This window comes from Achroia grisella, unplaced genomic scaffold, assembly GCF_030625045.1.
Source record: "Achroia grisella isolate CSIRO2021 unplaced genomic scaffold, CSIRO_AGI_Agris_v1 utg783, whole genome shotgun sequence".
NCBI lineage: Eukaryota > Metazoa > Arthropoda > Insecta > Lepidoptera > Pyralidae > Achroia > Achroia grisella.
In genome coordinates this window covers 1106353-1118486 of record NW_026713023.1, presented here as the reverse complement: position 1 = coordinate 1118486, position 12134 = coordinate 1106353, and the positions used below count along the sequence as shown (strand labels likewise).

Here is a 12134-nt window from a genome sequence, read left to right as displayed (position 1 = left end):
ATCGAAATTACAAAGATCTTACGGTGCTCTCAGATTAGAGTCGTGTTCCTCAGGCAGAAGATGGCCTTTAGCCTCTTCATATGTGTTTAGAGCGCCATCTGCACTCGCCTCCTATCGTTCAGTGAAGTTGTAGAGGCCAGCTGCGGCTAATAGCGTTATAATAGGTAAAAAATGCCTTAGAATTCCAGAGGACTAAGATGGTATGCCTTGTATCTTGTAATTTTACTGCTAAACCTATCTTCCACATGATTCTTTGTAATTTTTTTTTTATTGGGTTTTTTGGGCTATTGCCAGGTGTTTGTAGCACCAGTAGCACTGCGACCTACATAGATCTATTGTGCTCGCCCTTTTTCAAAGTTGGCTACCCGTCAGGGACAAGAATTGAAGGATATTCTTAGGAGCGATGGTTTTTATCTCCTCGGGAAAGAGTGTAAACTATCCAAAGGAGATATTTCTTTGTAATATTACCTCTGGTAAATATTACCATATATTTTTACAATGATGTGCGAGATGCCGTGGCAAACATTTACCCTGAAGAAGACTTCCAGATAAAGTCGAAGCAACTGTCACTGAAGATGTAAACATAGTAAGTTATTTTAATTATCGTATATAGTTATAAACTGTAGATGATCCGTTGAACGTCATATCACTTACCAACTCACACGCAAAATTCCTCTCCTTCACATTTCCTTCGTTTTCCTAATTTCTTCATTGCTGAACCGTCCAGTTTGATGATGATTACATGATCGTGGTCGTGATCGTGATCGTCGGTGGCTTAGCAATTTAGCACACTGCTTTACTTCCGATAGTTGCGAGCTCGAATCCCCGCACGGTACAAATATTTATATTGATGAGTATGATTGTTTGTATCGGTCTGAGTGTTTTCTATGTACCTATATTATGTGTGTATTGAGAAAATATTATCTAAGTATTTATATCAGTTGTCTAGTACCCATAACACAAGTTCTGCTTAGCTTGGGACAAGATTGTGTGAATTGTTTAGGGTTTTGATTATACACATAGTGTACGTGACATCTCTTGTTTTAGAATAAGGCATTTAGTAAGGTCTACATTTTTCAAATTTATATGAAAACGACAAGAATAAATGCTAAAAATCCATCTAATAACATATGTAAAATATTACTATTTTACAACTATGAACTTATATAGTGATGAAATAACATACATATATGTTAGTCTAGTCTAGTTAAATAATATCAAAATTTCTTGAGAATAATGTTTATTTTTTGTTAGGAACATTGCACTGTGTTATAATATATCTAGAGCTTTAGTGAATGTGACATACATTATTACAACACTTGTAATATATATATTTTTTAAGCAAACTACCGAAATATTTAAAAGCCAAGTTGCTATTCTACTTCTATATATAATAGTTTTATTTATATCTTCGTAATCTAGTAGTACACAGTAGTTGGTCTTCTTGTACTGACATACCGGCCGATGTGGCGACCGATTCAAAGTCAGGATGTTTCTTTTTAGATTTTATCGATTTATGCTGTCTACGCTGTCTGCGCTGTCTTATTTTCATCCTGAAATGTAAATAGATACACATATGTACACATGTATAATATCATTACTAGTATTCTGCGGCATTGCCGGCGTGATTTGGGGAAGTATCTAATATTAATCTACTCAATTTAGGATATGTTCTATTGATACGAGTATCTTTAGTTTCATTCGAGTCCATACAATAGTTTTTGCGCGTGGTATTTTATCGGATAAAAATACAACACGCTCCCACCCGCCTACTGTCTTTCTTAGTGAAAGATTCTTCCCCATTCTTTACATCTCCTTCTTATCTTCTAAAGAGATGGCCCGTCTACTGTCTCTCTGAGTGGAAGATTCTTCCCCATCTCTTTAGAAGATAAAAAAGGAGATGTGAAGAATCTCGTTACAACAAGACAACACTTTTAAATTCAGACGTTGACTACGTTTCAATATAAATGTGGGAAAATTTTAGTTATGATTGTATAGTGATAAATAGCTCCATTCCAAACACCGGAATGTCGACCTCCAGCCGGTTCCGCCTGGAAACCATCGTCACTAATTCCTGGAGAATTCGTCAGGATAGTCTAACTGACCTGACCTTATGCTCAAACAATCATGCTCCAATACTTGCCAGCAGCAACAGGCGTGAGCACCATTCCTTTATCACCCGTTTTAAAAAAAATAAATGTTAACGTACAATTTGTAGTAGGCGATCTCTAGAAGCAACACCGCTGGAGCCATCATCATGCCGTAGAGTGTGGCTAGCAGCGCCGGGTACATGTCCGTAATCCCCACACTGCTGAATGTGGCCACGGAGCCGGAACAGCGCGGCCGTGGGACAGTCAGCCGGTGATGACTGTTCGCTTGGATTCCCGTTTCGCGAATTTTCAGAAAGCTGCCGAAATATAATGATAATACCACTGGACATTTCATACTGTTATGCCCATAACAACAACGTGCTGGCAGAACTACATAATACAAAGTAATTATCCAGATAATTTTACAAATATCTATTTTTTGCAACATGTGACAAAGTAAGCATTTTATAGTATAAAACTTTTTAGTTAATAATTTCCCTTACTTGATTTTAAATAAGTCCTTAAAAGGAGATCTCTTCTGGCCCGGCAACCAGGGGTCGACCTCATTGATGTAGTCTATCTCCACCAGATCACACTTCTCATTCTCCTGATATGTCTTTTGTATAAGGCGATATCCCGGGTTTAGTTCCATGTGGAATGCGAAAAGACCCTGAATGGTTGGTAAAACAAATAATATTTTAGAGCAAGTAAACTCTCTAAAGGATTATTTTCTTTAATTCCGATATTAGCAGGTGCAGTGCGGAAACCCGACCACCGCTACCGGAAGCCTTTACCACTAGTGATCAAATTTCGACTGTTGTCGGATCTATACCCATATTGCGACACTTAATTCGCCTTTAAAGCCTAAAAGGGTATAGTTTGGAAGCTCAAATATAGTCTACTGACTATTCAGCGACTACTAATTACGACGTAATTCCTTCGTTTTTTATTCTTTCATTTGGTGACAAATATATGTTGCATAACATGCTGATGATTGTTATTTTCGCCTTAAATCTAAATTTAAGTATTCTGTATTATTATAATTGTCTATATATTTAATTTCAAAAACCATCGGAGTTTTAATATTTTTTTCTTGTCTCAAACCACACTCCGATCAGGCTTACTATGAATGAATGACTCTAAGGAATGGATAAAGCATTTACAGCAATTTTATTGACTGCAACTTACCTGTCTAATTTTCTCTACTCCATCCTTCATATCATAATAATTCGGGTTTTTCCCTTTGGGTGCAAACTTTGTATCATATATACCTTTTCTTATTGGGTCTTTCAATTGCTGAAATTATTATGATTTTTTTTAATCTATTTCTTCACTTATACGAATTATAAGATTCAAATCTCTACGATTATCTTATGCGCTTATTGTTTTATAAATGATAATATAACGGTCGTGGACGATGCTGACAGACAAGCAGTAATAAATGAAAGGATGAGGATAACATATATTAATAGGGCTGATGGGAGATTCCCAAGGCTTTAACTATAGTAGTTTCCCGGATCACCGTGTTCAGCTAAACTTACCATCTACCAACAATGAGATTAAAAACGAGATCAATAGTCTTAATTGTAGACAAGCCTCCTATCATTGCAATGCATTTTAACTAATAAACTAAGAACAAAATATAGACTTACTTTCATATAATGTTTATTGTATACAACATCACTAGCTCCGACTTTAAGAGGGGAATTCAGAAGGTCAGACAAACTTCTCACCGAGGAGCTAGGAGCTCTTAGCAGTACTACAATGTTGGCTGAGTACGCAGCGTACAAGATTGTTAGCGCTACGAAGAGTAGCAGAGTCACAGTTCTACCTGAAAGTTATTCTAATTATATATATAGATAAATTTAAAAGAAGTATCTGTTAAGTCTACGTACGTACATTTTAGAGATATGTTTATACCTATTATAATAAAGTTACCAGGCTTATTCAATAAAGGTATAGAGAAACATTTTACGAATATGGTTACGAATATGATTGACGCTGGAACTTCAGCTACACTTCTATACTTTTTATTTTTAATTTATTTAAGGATGATGCAGTATACCTTCAGCCTATTGTCAAAGTAGATTAATAATTAAATTGTAAAATTACGTGCTCTCGGTGAGTATTACAGTATAATATCCATGCACTCACCAAGGAATAAACTTACGCAGTACATGCATCATATCTAGAAATCATAATCGTTCGTAAGCTAAATTTCGTTAAACACATACAGAATTTAAGTTAAGTTACAATATACTTGTCTTCTAGCCAAGTCTTTGTAACTGCTACTTTTATACTATGTAAGTATTTTATACCTACAGTCTTTCAATTAATCTATACTTACCAGGCGCATATCTTGGTTCAAGAGTGCATCCTTGTTGTAAGACAGCTCCTATGATTAGTATGAGGACGTCAGCCCACGAGCCGTCCAGTTGATATTGATGCTGAAATTGTTATGATTAATTAACAAGTGAATATACTAATAGTAATAGTATACCATGTTAGTAATATAAAGAGTAAGAGCGGTGCGGTATTATACCATATTACTAATATCAAAAGCATAATCAAAGATTGTTAGAATCTATCGTTTCAACCTCTTGTATTTTAATCAACGTATTTGTTTTATTTTCTCGGAAAAGATAAACAATATATCTTTGGAATAAGCTCACAATTTATAATTAATTTCTATAAGGATTCTTTGATGAAGAATAAAATACTTACCGTGGTCATAGTGGCTTCCCATTTGGATGTTATATAAAGAAATAAGGCACACCCCAAAACACAAATAAAAATGGCCAGCCATACGTCTCTGGTGAAGGGTAGCGTGAATATATTAGAAATATACGCGAGTGGTGGCTCCCTGAACACGAACCTGACGCCGGTGGATCCCACCATCGCTATATAGTCGATTATAACTAACCGTTCTTGGTTGAAAAATGCCATTGTGCCTGTTAATAGAAAAGAACAGAATAAAATAGAACATAAAATAGCAAATTCTTTATTAATACATTTAAATGTTATCCTATTGTTGTTATATTATTTTACTATCGTTCTTTTGGAAGGCTGTCACATCACAAGAAGAACGCGCAAGAAACTTGCGTGTTGCTTTTTTAAATAATTTTTATACCTTTACATTTTTAAGTTGATATGTGTGAATATAAATTATCTACCAGCACTAACTCATTAGAGTCAAAATATTAAATAGACAATCAACATCTGATTAGAGCAGACCAGTCCCTACAAACAGCACTCTTTCATACCAATATTATGAATGTGTAACTAAGAAAAATACATTTAATATATGTACAACAATTAATAATTATGTAAAAATACCTAAATCAGCCCTTTTCTTTATAAGATGTTCCATGATTCCGTTATAGCTTCCATTTTTGTCTTTGTATCCCCAAGTAGAAGTAAATAATAGTTTTTCTGTAGCGTTAAGAGACTGAAAACATATCTTCACAATAGCGTACGATACTTTCGTTACTAAATCTTGATCAAGAAACCTATAATGTAAAATAAATTCCTAAGTTTATGACGAAATAAAATTGTACTGTCATTTTTTAACAATTTTTCATCGAAATGTTGCCCACATTGGCAAGTCTTGCAGTCATCACAACATCGACAATTAACAATATCTCTTATTACCTTATCTGGTATAATGGTCATGACCGTATCTGCATGTGTATGTGTAATATGACGACGACTAGAGGAACGGTCAACAGTCAATACTAGGCTTCCAAGCAATATTCGAGCTCTATTCATTGCTTGATAATGCCTCGTCCAAAGATGAAACATATCGCAATATAGGTATAGATTCAATAACGGTTGGAATTTGAACACTAATAGAGAAAACCATAACGATTCCAATAGATACGATAACGATGGTCAGGTTTTCGCATTGACTATTTTGTGTTCCATATGCTAATGGTAGCGCAATTAAACAAAATATAAATATATTAAATAATGAAATGGATTTCCGCAAGACACTACCTTATTCGATAAAATATAGTTTGGTTGATTTTCAGGTAAGAGTTTTGTGGCGCGAAATAGGCAACTCTAAGAAGTAAATTCGCCACGGAAACAATGAAGTGCAAGAGAAGAAAGATGAAAGAAATATGTGTAATAATATTTGTGACTTACAATCTATCATTCATGTGTTCTTTGGTTTGATTATTGTCTATTACTACATTCGATACTGTAAGGATATGTCCTTTTAAATCTTTTCGTCTAATAGACAGTGATGTTGATCTTCTATAGTCTTCTATTACACCGTATTTATCATCTACTACTGTTTTCTGCCCAACATTCTTGCGACTGCTTTCAGATATAGCAAAATTAACATCATTTAAGTATGTAGAGTTATTTTTGTAATTTATAGAACGCCATATTGCTCGAGTCGTATAAATTATTTCGCTATCTTTAGATATCTTGTATACTGCAACAAACAAGAGTAACAATATACATATATACTTTATTACACTTTTAAATACAAGGTTTTAAATAGATTTTACTAATTTTGTTTGCAAAGGAGGACTTATCTCTAAAAGAAATCTCTCCAGTCAACCCAAAACAGAGTGATACAGGAAGTGGTGTGTGGGCAGTATGGGTTACAGGAGTGCAAATAATAAAAGTAAGAAAAGATAAAATTAATTCTAACAATTATTGTATTACTTTCTTTTAAACTGAAGTCTGCTTAGTGACATGATAAGTGTATGTTAACTCTAACATAAAAATGTACATAACGTACGGAAAAATCTTTATTGATGATAAAAATTTTATAAGCAAAACAGTTCAAATTTATTATAGTTTCAACAGTGACCACTTTGTCTATCTTATAAGTTGTAGTAAAATTACAACCGACTTGGAATGCAGCTACTACCAATTACGGCATAAGTAAACATGCATTAATATTACCTACAAGTTACAATTAATCATTTATCTAGAGGTAACCATCATAAAATCTTGATATTCATAAAATGTCAACTTCATTCCAAGATATATTTTAATGGCTATTCATTGAAATGAAGGTAATTCAATAAATATTAAAAAACAAGTACCATATTATTACAATAAAAAATTAAGGAAAATTAATATTTAATATTAGAATAAAATAATGCTTTTTAGATGAAAATATATGGAATTTTAAAAGCCCCTTTATTTATAAAAATTATGAAGTAGTAAAATACCTATAATAATTTTAACTAATACGTATTATTTTGTCATTCTCTTTCTAATTTGTTATTACTGAAGAAAAAAAGCTAGAAATAATAGTAGGTACAATATAATTTATCAGTACAAATAGATTTATTTATAAACGAAACTAAAATTCCGATTCGTTTAAAAACTCTATATATTTAATCTAGTTTGTGCACATTTATTACGGTTTAGACATTGACAAGCTGTTTTCCTAGACTTCGCTAATGGATTTATCATTTGCCTGAATATATTATGCAGGCTGCAATGCAATCAATCTTCACGCCTCGATACTTGACTTGTTTAAATGATTACGAATATCGAGGAATTAGATTAGAGTGAACAGCCTGCACTTGTAGGGAGGAGAACACAGTTTTACTTTTTTTTGTAATTGGAATGACAAAATGCTGACGGCCCGCGCGATGACCTATATACCATTTACTTTAAGTTAGTTATTTAAGTTAGATCAAAATATTGTTACAAGAAATTTTACATATAGCCTAATAGAATTCTCTTTGATTTCATCTATTTTTTAGTATTGAACTTTCATCTCCTATTTCAACCCCGTCCAGATTTTATTTTCGGAGAAGATTGCCTATTTCCGTTCTCGTTATTACGAACTATCTTCATGTTAGCCGTTTAGATGATACAAAGTAACAAACAGATTGAAAATATACTTTAGAATTTAGAATACTTATTTATTTATGACTTCATTGAAGGTTTAATAATATTTAACACAATAGGTTTACGTTTCTTAAAATTCTAATAGAAACTCTACACCGATTTATGTGTTTTATTTTTAAGACTATTCCAGTCAGATTTATATCTTTAAGTTAATTAAGCTAGACTAGACATGACGGACGATACAGATACAACACCTATCTACTATTAATTAAGGAATCGGTGTACATACATTATTCTTAAAGTTACATTCAACAAGCAAGCCAAGTAATGTTTAAAAGATCGTAAGCATTGAACAGAAAATATTTTGAATTTATGTAAAAATATTATTAATATAATAAAAGTTTAAATCTTTCCAGGCAATCTTATCTATCTACATGCAAGTACCTATTGGTACTATGTATATTTTGATGTAACAATAATGGTAAAAAAAATAAATACTGTTATTATTTTCTGTTAATACCATGTTATAACATTTTTTAAACTATTTTAATGGTGGTGGCATCTGGATTTTACAGCTTCACCGAAAGATAGAGGGCGAGTGCAGATCCCTAAGTCCTTCCGCGAATTTGGAGTGGCCCAAATCTGCGGAAGGACTCATGGAGCGACTGAAGGCCATCTCCTAACTGATGGATACGACTTTAGTCTGAGGGCTAGGAGTTGGAACCTCGGCTCAGGTCGTCATAATAAATCGAGAAAGAGCGCTCTCATCGTAACACAGGTTTGTATAAACTTAAAAGGATAAGGATCACGCACTTTGTATATTGTTGCGTTGTGAAATAAAGTATTTGTTTTATTATAAACACGAAATATAAAGATTGTCTGTCTGTCTGATTGCTACCTTTTAGCGACAAATGAATGAAGACTTAGATCATATATGCTATTTCTACATCGGTAAACTTTATAATACGTTACCTTCAGTAAATATGAATTCTTCATTTGTTTTACTAGCGACCACCACATCGCTATCAACCAGTATTTCCATATTGTCTAAAACTTCGTTTTTTCTACTAGAATTGTCAGGTGCCAGCAACAACCATCTATATGGTGATTTCAAGTAGTTCTCTTCACTAGCCTGGTGTTAAAAAAAAACTTTCTTCACAACTACTATCAAAATTGTAACTGCTTTGCAAAATTGGAGTTTTATAAAAATATATAGCAATGGTAAATATGTAGTTTAGCCGTTTTGACACTGCCTTACTATGAATGGCGACCATTTAGAAGTAAGGCGTTTCGTTTCGTACGTTACAAAGATTTGTATTCCGAAGTTTGTATGTATTGTTTTGGGTGTTTGGTTAGATTATATTTTTACAAAAAATGTACATGTATAATCATTTCTATCGGTTGTTCAGTATCCATAAAACGAGTTCTATTTAATTTGGGTTTAGAACTAGATAGCGTCGTGAGGTTTCCTCCAGATCATTATTATTATAATATAATGTATACAAAAAATATAATAATAACAGAAATTTTGCACATGCATAATTAAAAAAAAACTATAATATACATTCGAATCTGTACGCGAACGTATGATCAAACATTTTTTTTGTCGAATTTACTTTTCTAAGATTTAACGAAACACGGAGCGTGATAATCCAATCCTAATTGTTATAAACATACCTTCAACAAAAATTCATCAGAATTAGGACATTCCAAGTCAACTAACACGATGATATGCTGCAGAAAATACTCTGTTCTATTTGCCTGCAGTGAGTAAGCGACGCTGATGCTACTCTCTGCCATTAATCTTGCCATTGATGTTATTTTATCTGTGAAAACGTTTGGAAATTTAAATATACAGTTATAAAACATTTAGTATATCGTCTACTTCTACCATAAAACAGCTGTATTGGATAAATGGTGAGATTTGGATAATTAGAGGAAAACAAGTCCTTTTTGTCGCCAGGACTGACAAGGTATGAGGTATATCACACCTCAGCTATTGATCTATCATCACATATAAACGGAAGCATAAAATAATGATTAAATTAATCATGTATCGAGTTACAATTAACACCAGTCTGAAGAATATGCCGTCGAAATTATTGAAATTATGAAGGCCTTAGCTAAGGTTAGAACTACTGGTGGTGCTGTCAAATAAAAGTCGTATCAATCGCAGGAGTCAGCTTTCGGCTGCTTCAACCTGCACTCGCCACAAATCGTTCGGTGAACCTGTAAAGGCCAGCTAAGGCCAACAGCAGTAGAATAGTCGAAAAAAATAAAACCAGTCGTTATCTATACATATAAATAAAATTGGTGTGTCTGTTTGTAATATTGAAATAACCGTTTTTTACTACATGCATATGAATATATATACGGTACATATACCAAAATATCATTTTTGTCTGATTGTCTGTCGGTCTGTTTGTTCCGGCTAATCTCTGAAATGGCTGGACCGATTTTGATGGGATTTTTTTGGCAGGTAGGTGATGTAATAAGGACTTAGGCTACTCTTATTATAGAAAAATAAAGTTAAATTCCATGCGGACGAAGTCTCGGGAACGTTTTTCATAAGATAGGAATTTATACCATTTTGCTAATATAAAAATAAACATAATTAGACACATATCCCATATAACATATACCCCATGGTAACTTATATTTTTGTCCCCTATACTTACATCTAGACCAACATATATTAGGTATTAACAATGACGTCGGCCTATCGTCAAGTTTTAAAAATGATATTAACATATAATTAACATTGTTATCTAAACATTTCGCTAACGCATAACATATTAATTTAAATAGAATAATAGTTTTTATTTTTAACATTTTCATAAATTCTCTAAACGAGTCAACTGCAGTGTAATAAGTGCTGATATGAAAAGCTGTGTATATTATTTCCTTTACGTGATGTTATTATTTTACAAAAAAAAAATATTAGGACAATTCGAAATTCGAATATTATCTACATATCTGAGTTATCAGGTACAGTCCTGAAGTAAAACATTACAATATTTTTAATTAATAAAAAAAAAATATATCAATCCCTCACTTTTATTAGCTAGTAATTGTCTACGATCTTTATATTAAATTGACTAAAATAATATGTACCTTTTTATATATTTTTGTTTTAGGTATTTGTTGTGAATATATAGGATAGATACGATGGATTTTTTATTAAGTATGGGAACCAATGGCCTTATTGAGAGCAAGGTTGACCTACACGCGGTTGTCACTGTAGACCGACGTTTCATATTCGCTGGATGGACTGACTGTAACTTTCTGCTCATTTTATCATGATAATCCGTAATAAAAAATACCACTAGGCAGGCGGCACTATTCCATTATCATCCATAAAAATCGATTTTGTACGCAAATGTACCGGTAACTTCGGTCAATGTAAAATATATTATGTTGAATAAGCAACTATAATTACACGTTTAGTGTTTCAAACCTACCATTTGTAATTCTGTCACCGCCCATACGTACATAAATTGTATTGTTGACCTACAATATAAGCCTGTTTAACAATTACCTATTGTTTTTCAATTATTTCGTATGTTATATAAATATGTTTTGCTTTGGCATGTAATTATGGTTAGAGCAACCTTTTTATTACCTACAATCATATTATAAAATAAGAGAAACAGAGTTCATTTTATTATGAAAAAAATTAACTTCTGAAACTCTCTATGCATTTAAGTAAAATATATTGCCTGAAAAGTATAGAAATATAAATAATATTTATTCAAATAAACTCAACACAAGCACTTTTGAATTGCGATATTTTTTTATTCTACCACTCATTCGGAACGCAGTCTTATCACAAGAAGAATGGGCAAAAACTTGTGTTGCGCTCTTTTGTAAAACTTGTGTGTTGCTCTTTTGGTATTACATTTTTTTTTGGTAATACAATACTTTATGTCCTTATGTTATTGTTTACATAAAATTTACATAAAATAAAATATAAATGTTTTTTATTTTATTTTATAAAATTATGATTTGGCTTTAAAAATACATACAACCCTTAACTTTCACCCTTCTACCACCAACCTCTACTATTTAACGGCGAACTTAGTACTTAAATTTATACGGCAAAGTAACGTTTGCCGCTAGTATATATATAATAATGTAAAAATAGATGTATAAATCATTTAAAGAATGTAGGTATATATAACCCAAAAATAAGTGATTCTTAAGAAGTATTCTGTAGTATTA

At 32.5% G+C, this 12134-nt stretch overlaps 1 protein-coding gene across 1 annotated transcript; it reads right to left on the bottom strand.

Annotated features, from left to right (window-relative positions):
• Positions 1-1399: 1399 nt before the first annotated feature.
• LOC131851469 (ionotropic receptor 75a-like) lies at positions 1400-10679 on the bottom strand. Its single transcript, XM_059201973.1, has 12 exons — positions 10592-10679; positions 9591-9739; positions 8886-9045; positions 6237-6531; positions 5427-5599; positions 4815-5041; positions 4438-4537; positions 3743-3921; positions 3279-3386; positions 2594-2760; positions 2210-2407; positions 1400-1553 (listed from the first exon to the last, which is right to left on the bottom strand). The coding sequence occupies exons 1-12, from the start codon at positions 10662-10664 to the stop codon at positions 1400-1402; spliced, it is 1983 nt and encodes a 660-aa protein (XP_059057956.1). The 5' UTR covers positions 10665-10679.
• Positions 10680-12134: the final 1455 nt, after the last annotated feature.

What these genes read in the sequence shown, in the direction of transcription:
- LOC131851469 (XM_059201973.1), bottom strand. Translation starts at nt 10,664, where the DNA reads ATGTTAATATCATTTTTAAAACTTGACGATAGGCCGACGTCATTGTTA. An exon ending in AAAGAAAAGGGCTGATTTAG is followed by an intron (nt 5,042 to 5,426) that starts GTATTTTTACAT and finishes TTCTATTAACAG; the next exon opens with GCACAATGGCATTTTTCAAC. An exon ending in TGAACCAAGATATGCGCCTG is followed by an intron (nt 3,922 to 4,437) that starts GTAAGTATAGAT and finishes AATAACTTTCAG; the next exon opens with GTAGAACTGTGACTCTGCTA.